This window comes from Athene cunicularia, assembly GCF_003259725.1.
Source record: "Athene cunicularia isolate RWA chromosome 18 unlocalized genomic scaffold, athCun1 chr18_part1, whole genome shotgun sequence".
Lineage (NCBI taxonomy): Eukaryota > Metazoa > Chordata > Aves > Strigiformes > Strigidae > Athene > Athene cunicularia.
This window is the reverse complement of record NW_020799123.1, coordinates 4,188,533-4,202,286: the sequence shown is the minus strand read 5'-3', so window position 1 is coordinate 4,202,286 and position 13,754 is coordinate 4,188,533. Positions and strand designations below refer to the sequence as shown.

Sequence of the window (13,754 nt, the reverse complement as noted above, 5' to 3'; positions counted from 1 at the left end):
AAACAATTTTGCTACATAATATGCCAGGCACGAAGCATAAAGAAGCCTTCTTCCTCAAAGAAAAAAAACCTGCAGTGGGTATCTAATGAAGCCGAGTTACAAACTTGTTCCAAATTTATTTACCTGACAGAGAAACTACATGTTGTTATAAATAAAATCACTGATTCACACAGCAAACTCTCTCACAGCTGGCTTGTAATTTGTTGAAATATTATCAATATTTTTAAAAGGACTTGCTTCTATTTTAAATTCAAAAGCACTTAGATTGAAAACTTCCAAATTACAGTTTTTAAAGAAAATAAGTGAACTTAATTATTTCCTACCAAAAGTACATGACCATTTTTAGACTTCAACAGAATCCCTGCCTGCTTCTCTTATCAGCACAGTCGGCTGCTTAAAATAACAGGTGTTTCCACCCTGTACGTTATGCCTGAAGGTGTGACAACCTAGGGAAGTATTTAGAAGCGAAAACTGCGTAACTGTGCTCTCTCCAAATCAGTTACTGAGTCTCACCAAGGCCTTTTGGCTCCATTACTTCTCCCTACCACCAAGAGGACAGGGATACCACCTCTGCTCGTCTTCCAGTTCTCCCCTTCAGTGCTCAACCTCACCCAACCCATACGGCCAAGCCTGCTCTGTTCTCCCATGTGAGAACACTCCGGGCAGTTGCAGAAGGTTTCTAAACTGGACTCCTACAAAAAGTTTTCATCAAGAGAAGCCTCCAAGAACAAAGTGTTGCAATTTCAATCACATGATTTACCTCTGGACCATCTATGTTACTTCTCTTGACCTCGCTAAAAACAGTATGTTTAGTAGAGCTTCAGTCAAATCACGTGGATGCCCGAGTTCTAGGTTTTGGACTTCTGACAGAGAAGGAATTCATACTTACATTTAGTAAATCACCAAAGCATAAACACAAGGATAACTTCTGTTGCTCATTTCTTATTCAAAAAACGGCCTTTAACAAAAAGACTTCACTATAACACCTATGGTGTGCGACATTAACACTCACAAAGCTGAGGAACCAAGAAAGCAAACATCATTACTGAACTATACAGTGTAACACAGCTACAGTCAATTTGGTATCTTGTTTTACTTTATCTATTACCCCAACTTCATCAACTGGCTGAAGCTGATTTTCCTCTGCTCCCTCTTTATACCTCCAGCTTTGCTGTATATTTGTCTAGCAGTATCAAATTCTTGAAATATTGGCCTGGATATGCATTACATAAAACAAAGTCCTGTGCAGAAAGCAATGAAAAGCACGTAAGGTGCACACTACATATGTTCATTTATAACTAAGTATTTTATACCAGGGGAAAAAGCCTTAGAAGCCAATTCTCAATATTGACAGTGCTTTGCAATGCTCTGTGGAGCACTGTAACACAAGACACCTGTTTTGCTCTCTGTTCCCCCAACACTCCTCAATCCTTTCAACGGCCCAGCTAGTGTAAAGTGACCATGACTGTCCTCAGTAACAGATGCCCTCAACAAGACAGCATATTTTATATGAAGTAATTTCTATAAGCACCATGTTAAGTGCACGTCTGGCCTGTGCCTCCCAGGTACCTATTACTTTATGGGCTCAATTAAGATATTATTATTTAATTTAATGTCATCATAAACCTATCACCAACCACCACTGCAATACAAAACCAGAGTCTGGAAGACAGTTATCCTTCCATTGGAAACAAAACAGAAAGCAAAAGACAATCTTCAGAGTTCTCCAAAGAAATAAGAAGCTATTAAGCCATTTTCTAGATATTTTTGTCACAACTGCAACAGGTCCTCCTTTTTCTACCATTTCTCTTCGCAATCATCTTACCAGTCCCCTGTGCAATCTGTGATTAGTATTGCAAATCAGTAAGAACTGCTGTCCTACAATCCATGAATTTTGCATAGCTGGTTATTACTGCAGCTGCTAATGCTGGCTCCACTTACTCTTCTCTAGGACTGACAGCTACTTCTGCAGATTTAAAAAAAAAAAAATTATTCTCATCTTTCAGTTGTTACTGATTTAACATCAAGATGTCCTCCACTTTTACTGATTGGAGCAAAACTAAAGTGAGGAATGCCATAAGATTATCATGATCTATAATGAATCTGGATGATGCAGACTGAATGTAAAGAAAGATCAGACTACCTGATCAGTGAGGAAAAAAACCAAATAAATCCACTATTCCATGATACAAGATGGATTACTAACTATATGCTTTAAACACAGCTTTCACACCTTGTGTTAACACTGTTGTGGGACTTCTGAATCTGGAAATTACTTTTCACATCATTGCACTTTCTGTCACCGTGCTGCAATCCCTCAGCTTTTAGTAGTGAATTCCTCCAAATAGATTTTTTTAAAAGACCACAGTAAAATAAAGATATGACAAATTCCCACCACATAACTTGGAATACTGCACTTTCTCTCATGATTACAGAACCCTGAGTCAGGTGATATCTAACCCCTGCAGTAAAGCGACACCTCAGTAAATGTACACACAGACACCCTGAAGCCCATCCCCACACTATGAAAAAGCTACGTATGAGTTTTTAAATGTATGCTTTTCCTTACCTGAGCAGAAAAACTAATGGCTCGGGCTTTGAGCACACACTTTTTCCATTTTAAATGAAGAATAAACCAACTTCACAAGTTCCCAAACAGCTCATACCTTCATCTCAAGTATTTTTACACTTTCAGAAACACACACTTCTGACAGCTATGAAAATATGCTAAGTTTGATATTCAAGGAAGAGTCACATTTCACTCTCCAATGCACATAATTCATTTTGCACCATATATTATTTTCTTCCACAAACACAGAAGTGATTGTGACCTTTCCTTCTACCCTTATATAATAAGCAACTTGTATGAAGAACAAACTCCCTTGTGAGTTGAAAATAACTGCAACAAAGCTGACCTTAAACTAAGAATTGTACATGCAAATAAGTAACACACAACTGGTACAGACAATTCATTGCAACTGTAGGGTTTCATCTACATTTTATCATGAAGTAAAGTCTATAACCTAACACTGCCAGTCTCCAAATTCACACAAGACCCTCCAAAATGATGACATTTTAAATATGGTTTACACTGATTAAATTTAGTAGCAGCAGAAAGTATATGAATTTTATCATTAAAAAATGAACGCCTTTATGTCTTCCATTTATTCTTAATCCTCCTGTATCTATTGAAGATTACTAAAACAGGTCTCAGGCCAGTAAAGGGAAGTTAATGTGGAAAGGGCTGTGGGCTTCATTTTGATGAACTTCATTTTAACTGTTGCTCTGTTTCATTGTCTCTTGAACAAGCTCCCCTTGGTGCAAAGGATGAAAACAAAATGCTAATAAATCTATTTCCAAAATTGACATAATGTAGCCATTTAAAAGCAACAGATAGTACTTTAGAACTGTTTCTTTATCAATAAAAAAAACAAACCAAAACCAAAGACGACGTTTTCCTTTTAAAGTAGGGTTTCACTTGGCACCAAGGATTCTTACTCATGGTGCAGTGGGTTTTGTACAGCAGACAGAAGACATGATTTAGGTCAAAAGACACATACATACTTCTGAAGCCCATCAGGGTACAAGAAAGATGTGTTCCTTAATGCCACATTTGGTTATGAATAAGCCGAAGGTATGTACACGTGAACTGGCATCAAGTGGTTACTGTTCATGTCAGTTAAAAAGAAAAAAAAAAATCTCAAGAGCCTCTAGGTTAATGTTATAATTCCTTCTTAAAACTAGAGGTGTTCGTTAATAATTGAACTAGGCAATGTTATAGATCATGCTACAAATTATACTGAGAGTCTTTCACTCAAATACATGAGAATCAGAATTTACAGACTTCTTATAGAATCCACCAGTCATACATATTTGGAGAAGTGATAAGTGTTTTAAAATTAGGCTCCACTTGTAACAAAAGAGTTTTCCTTATCCCTGTCTGGCTAAAACTGATCCTTGAATGGAAAAGAGAGTGGCCTGGGCAGCACTCCCAAACACAGGAAATCCCACAGTGTTTTTTTTTTTTTTTTTTTTTTTTTTTTTTTTTTTGTATGTCCAATTACTGCTTTTCTGCTTTGCTGCATCAGTAACAATGACCTACTGTCCCCTACTGTAAAGTCTGACACTTTAACAAACTACTGCTCATAGAAGAAGGAATGTGCTCATTTTGGCACACAGCACCAGGTTCCCAAAATGCAGATTAACTTTGGGACAACCAGAAGTGACAGGTTTTAGAATTGAAATGGCATTAGCAATAAAGAAAAGGTAAATTAGATGTCAAGGACTAAAACTGAACCAGCGTTTACTCCAGTCATCTCTAAAAAAGCCTGAATCTTACAAATGAATAGCATAAAAGCTTATAAACACGTTTAAAAGTTGGGTTGGAGTGGCAATAGAAGCACAAAGGATCAGAAGCAGCATAAAACAAAACAAAAACACACACAAAAAGAGGAGAGAAAAGACACCACAAAGGAACATTCTGGACATGAAAAATGCATCAAGTTGTACCAGCAGCAAACACCCCGGGGTCATTCCCTTGTTTGCATTCTCTCACAAGCCGCATTTTATCAGCACGAGGAAAACTAAATTCCATTGCCTTCTAAAGCTTTTCTCCTCACCTCATGGGATGCTAGTAGTTGCACCATAGCTAGTGATGTAACCATGGGACACCTGACAACTGCGTTTAGGCAGAGTGTGTTAGAAAGGTGTAACTGGCATTAAACTTAGTTTTCTGTCATGTACATGTAGCATATTTGGTCTTTCAAAAAAGGCCATTTCCCTATAAGCTTTGCCTTGTTTTGTTTTAAAAGGTTTAACTAGCTCTGTGGCACACATACTGTGAATAGTGACCTGTGAAAGAGAATGGCCAAAACGAGGTGCTGTTAAAAAACAAAACAAAACAAAACAAACCTTTCTGTACTTCATCTGCTCCCTCTTCCTCCCCAAGAACTACATAAAGAGCAAACACCTTGCAGCAGAACGTGAAAATGAAAGCAATTTCACAGTTGCAGACTTTCTAAAGTTAAGTCAGGAGTTCAGTGCATACAGCAATTGGACTGAGTGCCCCTGTACTGTGCAAGGAGACAGCTGCCCTTCCAGCCCTAGAATTCAACTATGATTTCCACAGCTGTAAAAAAATGTTAATCTTACAATTGCATTTAGAAATGAAATAGTTTAATGTGTTCCCCTTCAAAATACTGGTAGCAGCATTTTGCAAAAGATGATACTTTCAGTTTAGGGTTGATTTCCAACCATAAAAGCTAAAATAATCAAACATAAAATTCTTGATATCAAACTGAGAATGCAGATAATCTCAGAGTTTATCTAAACCAGCATTACTGCTGGTGAGTGGATTGCTATAATCCTTAAATCAAAAAAACTCCACACCCATCCTCGTTTGCAGGCAGCAATAGTTGGAAGTCAGTTCTGCTTGGGGTAATGCCTGTCAGCAGACAATTACTGAGGCTGTCTTTAAATAAGTAAATTTCCATCTTTTCCCTCTTGAAAAAAAAAAGACAGAACACAGTAGGAATATAAAGTTGTCCTTGATTTCTTTTCCACAAAAGTGTGACTGGTCTTGCATAATAAAAGGTTACACTGCTGTAAGCTCAGTATTCACCTGCCAGACAGATTGAGCTGAGGCTGAGCTCTTCCTAGGAATACTGCTCTAAAGTAATTCTAGTTTCAGATGATCCACTTATTAGAAAAAAAAAAAAAAAATCTTAAACCAGCCTTAAAGGAAAGATGGTGGGGTTGCTTTTAGCTGTAACTGACAGCCATCAGAATGCTTGTCGCTGTCAGATCTACTGAAAGCAGTTACGGACTTAACCAAGTTACCATGGTTCATCGTGTTACTGCAGGTTAGCAGGGCTGTGGTAATCAATCATCTTCACAGCCAGCCCATGGCAATTACAGGGTATTAAGCCCCACCTTGAACAGCAAAGGAATTTCAGGCCAGACAGTCTAAAATAAATTGCTTTATTTTGGACTTGTTGTAGTCACAGTTATCTTTGCTCTTGAGGCATAGTGACCTGCTAAGCTGTCATAACCGGATTGCAGGTTTAAGTCCTACAGCTTTGAAGGAAATCACTTTGTGTGGCTTAACTCCAGGTATTTCAAACTGTGGCCACGTTTTAACCTTTTTAATCTTTACTTTTTATGTAATCAATCTGAAGGCAAAATATGACATTATTCCATACACAGAATGAAGTCCCAGTACATCCGCCAGCCCACTCAGTTAATAACTGTCACAATTCGGGCTGCCTCAATGCAGGCAAACCAAGACTCTTACCTGCCCGGGGCTCTATCGTCTTGTTGGAACCTGCATCCATAAACACAAACCGTCCACCACCAAAATCTTCAGTGTAGTCAGAGAGATACAGCAGTGAAGTATAGTCAAAAGAGCCATAAGTTACCTAGGAGCAAGATAACATGACCAAATATTACCAAATTCTACTCTCATCTCTGCGGAGCACAAATAATTACACAGATTACTCTGGTGGGTTTTTCCAATTTTCACGTATTTCATAAAGGGGTCTCTGAAAGCTGAGAACATTCTTTTATAGAAATAATATATTTTTGTTAGTCTCTTCTGTTTACACACACACTACATACAAGACTAGCATCTTAGGCTTATTATTTCTATTATTACACTTTCCATAATTAGAAGTGCTCATCAATTTCAACTATCCTAAGTGTACTAAACAGCTAACAAAAAACAACATAGTGTCAGAAGTTACACCTCTGCATTGTATGAAAAATACAGAAGGGCTCACATCTAATGATACTATTTCAAGACAACATTTCACCATAAGTTTAATGAGACCCAAGAACAGCCTTTGACTAATTCATTCCACCTTTTGACTAACCATTGCACCATGGCTATAGGTTTCTGAAAGCCTCACCTTTTTCACCAGCTACCATGCAGGAACATCATGGTTACAGTGAATTAGACCAAGCAAACACATATTTGTTGGATGAACTTCCACACTTTTCCATACAGGTTTTGTTTAAAATCTTTCAGACGTGACTTTCAAAGTCTCTGCTTCTTCTCAGCCTACAGACCAAACAGGCCATTTTTAAGTATAACAAGGTGGTTTTCCTTCCTTTTAAAGTATTATTTTTGCTTGATATGTATGTTGAAGATGGAGAAAAGAAATACCATGTATTACTGCCCAGAGTGAAGCTATCTAAATATTTAACACTGAGTGTAGCTGATTCTGAAAATGTTTCCTTTTCATATCTACATTACCAACAATTAAAAGTATACTTAAAAAAAAAAAAAAAAATCAGTGCCTGTAGTCTCCAATTTCTTTACAATGTATCACAACTCAAACAAGATCTGAATTACACTGTCAAACAGCGAAACGTGCAGCACAGTAGTACTGTATAAATACACAGCATTTGCAGAGTGTTTTGACTGACCTGGTGACTGTTAGAGGTAGGTGCTACTTCCAAACTTAGAAGTTTTCTAAATATTTTCAATTTTAAGTTATTCATTAATACCAGTTAAATTCTGGCTCAACAGCAGTTGTACTATTCTGTAAGAGCAATGTTTAAAGAGAACATAGCAGCAGATGGAATAGGAAGACATTTTTTATTCTTACTCATTTTATTATTTTGATCATAAGGGCTTAAAGGAAAAAAGCCCTGTCTGGTGATATGCTGCACTGAATCACAAGAATAAGAGAAATGTTTCAGTATCCCCTTCTCTCCACATTTACCCAAACCTCAGTAGTAATACAAGGCAAAAAATGGGAACGAATGAGCACGTGGTACTGCAGCACCTCAAAACAGCCATTCTACAGCCCTCCTCATGAAATCACCTTTGCAAAGCTATTTTCACCATTAATGGATTTGGTGATAAAACTTGAGTCAGTTTAAGGAAGTCTTTCCAGCCAGTAAAAGAATTAGCATAGCAAAGAAGTTTGAGAATAAGTTCTACTCATACTTACAAGTCCAATGCATTAAAATTGTTTTTATGAACTCTTCAGTGATCCATCAGTGCACTCTCCAACCACAAGGTAGCTTTACCAGTTCTGAACTTTTAAGAGTTGAGTACAGATCAATTTAGCCTAACCAAACACATCTGATTTCTATAGATGACTAATCTGAGGAACCAAGTATGCAATGGAAAATGGCTTTTTTGTTCCTGTTTTGTTTGTTACTCTCAGAAGGCAGCCAGGCCTGGGAAATGGAAATGCAACACTATGGAAAGGAGGCACTAAGTCCTACTCTGTTATTTAGAATGCTGGAAGCTTCCCATCTGTATCAAATGTATTTATTGCTCTGGTAATAATTTCCAATACCAGAAAAGTTAATAACTAAACCAGAAATTCAAACTATGTAAGAAAAGCTGTCATTAAAACCACATGATAAGCCATACAGGCACAGTACAGCAAATCAAGTTTCTATAACTTCTTATGAAAAATTCAATTTAAAAAAAAAACAAAACAAAACACCACAGGCATCTCCATTCATCCTGATACTTCATACAGCTCATGTGCTCTTTTTGAGCACCCTTTACCACGTAAGTCAAACATAGCTCATATTTAATGGTACATGCTCATAATGATATTTATACGATACTTCTTTAAAGGCTATTATTATAAATACAACTGTCAGACAGTCACATTTTGCAGTGTGGCACCCTTGGGGTTTTGAGGGACACAAGTTTATATGCAACTAAACAGCTGTAGAAATATGCAATAGGCCTGCAGTTACTAAGGAAGGTGTATAGGTAGGACAGCATCCTCTGCTTTCCATTGCAGAAGAAAATACAAACGTGTATTCACTTTCCAATCAGTAGTCTAGCATGTTATCTTGCAGGAATAAGAGTCAAAACTGTTCTTTTTCTGTAAGCCTCTATCTCTTTGTGCTGATAATCACAAAAGTGACCTTGATAGCTATTGCCAATGTTTTGTATATTGGTAGTATCTATTTAGTAGACAATGTAAGACATCAAATAGTGTGTCTCTGAATTACAAGGGGCTGTAGGTGAGCTAACAGGTTTGAGTAGACACAAGAATAAACTTCCTCAGATTTCAAAAGACAGAAGCAGAAATAAGATCTTTTGATGTATTTTCATTAAATGTCTAACAACATGAGGGGAAGAGTAAAAAAGAGCTGCTATCTGTTCTAGCAGGTATCAGTGATAACTTCAACAGCCAGCGGAGAGAGGGCTGCTAGAAGGGTTAGGGAGATGGAAAGCATATTGCAGGTAAGGAGACTTGAAAGTCACGCTTCTTCAGCTTAGAGAAAAAAAGACTGAAAAGGGATATGATTTCTACCTATAAATCCACGGGGATAGGAGGAAGGGAAAAAAATAGCTTAATTGATGATGAACAAGTTTAGGCTAAAATAAAAAAATAAAAATTGAAGAAAATTTGGATTGAAGTCCTGGAATAGCTCCGATAAAAGCAATGTGGGACTTGAAGATTTCTGCAGTCCCCTGTCTGGGCAAGGATCCTGTCATCCTCCACAGAATTGTCAGGCTCCACCATAAGATCAGTTTTGGTTTGTTTTCCTTTAATTTCTTTTATTAGAGAACATGTAAGGCTATACTGCTGTCAGTTGAGCATGCAACAGCAATTCCATTTTAAATCAGACATCTGACATTTGAAAGGCTCAGTTCCAAACAAATTCCATCCAAGATTAAACTCCACATCTTAAGCCAACACTCTGATTTAGATGCTTATAAATTCAACAAGGTTAAAGAAGTCATTTGGGTAATTTCAGGGTTTCCATGCCTATGTAACTGAAAACTTAATTTTTTTTTTTTAAAAAAGCCCCTACAGACACAATAGACCTGTGCTACTCCATTATGCAGTTAACATCTTGCAAACCAAGGATATTCAAGTTGAGAAATATAATTGCAATAGACTCACCAATATAGGGGAAAAAGGCAAGAAGGGTATTTGTGTGCTCCAAGAAACTTACATCTTTGAACCAGTCAGTGTCAGACTTCGAAAAAAAAACAAACCCTGTGTCAGATTCATTTTTCAAAGGCTTAATTTTACCCTTCTTTGGAAAAAAGCAGGGAAAAAATCCTGTAGTCTTCTAGAAACAACTTCACCATTTAATTATTATTCAGAAATACATAAAGTGATTTGTGTTATTACAAGGGGAAAGCATAAATTATGTTACACCACAAAAGCATCCAACTGGAAAAATATTTAACATGTCGAGTTTTATGGATCTTTCATTCAACTCCCTAGTATTCACACTTGCTTTGGAGGCCACAAGACTACTACAGCTCTTATATGGGAAGTATTTCCTACCTCACATCAATAGCACTATGGGTTTTTTTTTCATTGCTTTCAACTGCAGTCTGGAAGTATTAAATGAAACTTAAGTTTGTTGGAGAAATTAAAATACAAGGCAGGCTGACTGCACTGAAGAAACCTGTCTATCCTCTTTAGCCTTCTCTGAAATGTTTTCTGACATACTGACCTTTTTGAATTCAGTCTCCTGCATAGCCTGATCAGCTGTAAATACTTTTTTTTTACCTCTTTCTAAACACATAACAATATAGATACAGATATACACAATGTACACCCGTAGTAGGCTAAAATTATTTGCAGACATATATTCTATATATACTATAATATTTTCTGTAAGCCGTGATCTGGCAAATGTGTGTGAATGCTACATCCACAGATAGCTCTGTTCCAATTGCACTTAAAGGGAAAATACCACCAGACCTTTTGATACACAAGCAGAAGTTAAATAGGAGAGAAAAATTAGAGGCTTGCTTGTGCAGCAAGTAAAGGATTCAAATTAACCCTCTGATGCCAATTCAAGTGAATGATATACCAGAAGTGAAGGCAGCCAGTGTCCAGTAGCAATGATACATTTGGATTTTCATGAGGGTCAAGGATGTATCTCTATCAGACCCTATTTAAGGCATCATTGGCCTGGTTCAAACTCCAAATTTTCAACTAGGCAATGCAAACTGCTACCATTTAAATTACGGAAGTAACTGTATTATCTGGCAGTAGCTGAAGTCCTTTATCCTAGAGAAAGGATGAAGCACTGAGTGGGGGCATTTCCACAAGAATGATCCCAGCCCACAGTGGCTTGTCCATCTCTCTTCAACACCCTCTGCACTGACAACAGCATTTGCTCCATGTGAAGCCCAAAGAGTGAGAAATGGACCTTCAAGTAAGTGTTTTCCAAGCTCATGACAAGAATTCTACTCTAGGTCTCTATTCCACTCACAGAGCCCCTTCACTCTGGCTGGGGGACAGAGAAGTTCTGTTCACTTGTGGTCCCCCCCAAAAACAAAAGGGAACTGATCCACACAAGGCTCCCAGCTTGGCATGCAAAGTTGCTGCCACAACAGCACAGACAGCAGCCCAACTTTGGCATATCGACATGCAGTACTTACTGTGAGAATGCTCTTGAACAAGAATGAAAATAACCACGTTAGAATATATTTGATCAAACCTGGAACATAAGCTTATGGCACAGACAAAAGCACTTCAATGATCTGAATGCTCTAGCTTTCCCAGTGCAGACAACTTACTGCAGAAGCCAGCTGATGCAGAAGTGAAAAGTGTTCAAACCACTTATATAAACAGGACAAGCTACAGTTTTAAGTCCTAGTGTTATTTAAACAATATTTCTCTCAGAAAATACCTTGAAATTTAGAGTAAGTCACATTTTCATATTTTACATCAGGTATGCCATTTTTGGGCAGGGCCCCAACTAGGATAAATTATTTCTTCACTGCTGTCAGAAATCAGAGTACCCACTTATTTGGTATAGAAACTATTGAGGCTTAGGTTATGCAAAACAAGTTTAAGAGACCACATTCTGTGTTTGTTTTGTTTTTTTTCAAACTGGGGGGGGGTGGGGAGGGCAGCAGTGGGGGTTAGAAAAGCCAAGGCCAATCAGTTGGTGTATCTGCTCCCTGAACAGACAGCCTACAAGAGAATAAACAAAATGTGCACAAAACAGATGGATAAAACCAGCAAAACATCTAGCCTGCTGTCCATCATGTACAGGCACTGTCAGGGTGCCATAACAGAGAAAAAGCTTCTACAAAGGAAACAAATTTTTTTCAAAGAAACAGATTTGCTTCTAAATTACAAAGTAACTTGTACATTATAGGAGAGATTTAGGTAGAAACACTTAATTATGAGGTTATCCAACCACCTTATTAATTTACCATGCATTACAAATGCAGAAAAGAATAAAGAGAATATTGGCAAGGCTAATGCTTGTACAGACACAAATCTCATTATAGTCATAAATCAGAGTTTGAAATTCTAAGATACACTTTTTGGGGCTGAAAGGAAAAAAGTGGAGAAAATAGCTATCAGTTACTGAAATTTACCATTTTCCCTTGTGGCAGACAAATTCAATTCTCTAAAAGTGTGGAAAAACTATGAGAAACCTATGAATTTACTGCATTTCACACAACCAGAATCACTAGTTTATCTGATGTTGCTTGGAAATGAGCACAGTATGTGATGAAATTCCTGTGAACCCCACCAGCACAATTTGTTCCCTACAGCCAGCTCCTACCAGCACTAAACAAAATAATTTGCACCTCAAAATCATCCCTACCAGCTCTGGGCCTGGGTCCACTCCTACTCCAGGTTATATCACAGCTTTTTAAACAAGAAGCATCCAAAAGCTGGCCTCCTCTTCATTATATCAGTGACTACAGATTCCATCCCGCATTACTTTCTTCTTTCAAACAGTGGCTGTATCAGGTTATCTTCGCTGTCACTGCATTTTCTAAATTTAAGCTGCTTCTGCCTACATGACAAGAGATGGCACAGGAGCTTACAATAATGTTGCGAGCAACTGACATTATATTTCCCTCAGGCTCACTTTTTCCAGGAAATATTTTCAAGGCAAGGAATATTTCTGTTTGGTTTTTCATCTTAGGTGCTTCAAGTCATAGACTTCAAGGTACACTGCCCACCTAAAGACTCTATCACTGAGGTATAGCTTAGATTTTGACGAGGTAAGTCTTATTTCACTTCACCTTGGGTGATCCATGACTCTAGAGTGACTCTAATCCTTAAACCCTGAAGACATGAAATATGGGTACTCTGGTATGTGGGTTTTTTTTTGTTTGTTTGGGGTTTTTTTTCCCTGTTTGATTTTTCCATTGTTAGTCTACGTTCTGCTATGCTGCACAGAAACTTTGAACTCAGTTAAATTCAGAAATAAACTCAATACCAACCCCAAATCATTTAAGTCTATTGAGAAATGCAAAGTATTAAGCTATGAGCCCACAGATAGAAGACTATGGAGTTAAAGTCACAATATTTCCATTCTAAAAACAACAAAACATCAAATTATTGAAAGAGGATACCATATCCCCATTGCAGAGCAGATGGTAGAAAAGCCTCAGTTCACATATAACCCAAGTATACATGCTAAGCATTTGCCAAGAGGCTCAGATCAGTTAACACTGACTGACTGACCACTTTGAAGTAGCTCCTGCTAAACCTGGCAAAAAGAGCTGTAACCTAACTGGAAATGCAGGTTTGATGAAACACTTCATAGGTGCAGGTCAGTTTAATCAGTGTTTCTGACAAGAGAGATTCCCGAGTAATCATTCACACAATTTATTAATTCTAGCAGAATGAAGTAGAGAAAATAAATAAAAAGGATTGTCATGGCCTATGTTTCCAAAACTCAGTTATCCTTCCACTATGTTCATCCCCCAAAGGATTTTTACAAGCAGCAGTTTTCAAACATGTTTGACTGATTGTTTAATGCAAAATAACTTC

At 37.6% G+C, this 13,754-nt stretch overlaps 1 protein-coding gene across 1 annotated transcript in view; it reads right to left on the bottom strand.

Annotated features, from left to right (window-relative positions):
- Positions 1 to 13,754, bottom strand: part of OGFOD3 (2-oxoglutarate and iron dependent oxygenase domain containing 3) — a 46,241-nt gene that overhangs the window by 7,501 nt on the left and 24,986 nt on the right. Inside the window, exon 8 of the mRNA XM_026861268.1 lies at positions 6,293 to 6,416. Coding sequence (XP_026717069.1) covers positions 6,293 to 6,416 — 124 coding nt within the window. The remainder of the gene's footprint in view (positions 1 to 6,292; positions 6,417 to 13,754) is intronic.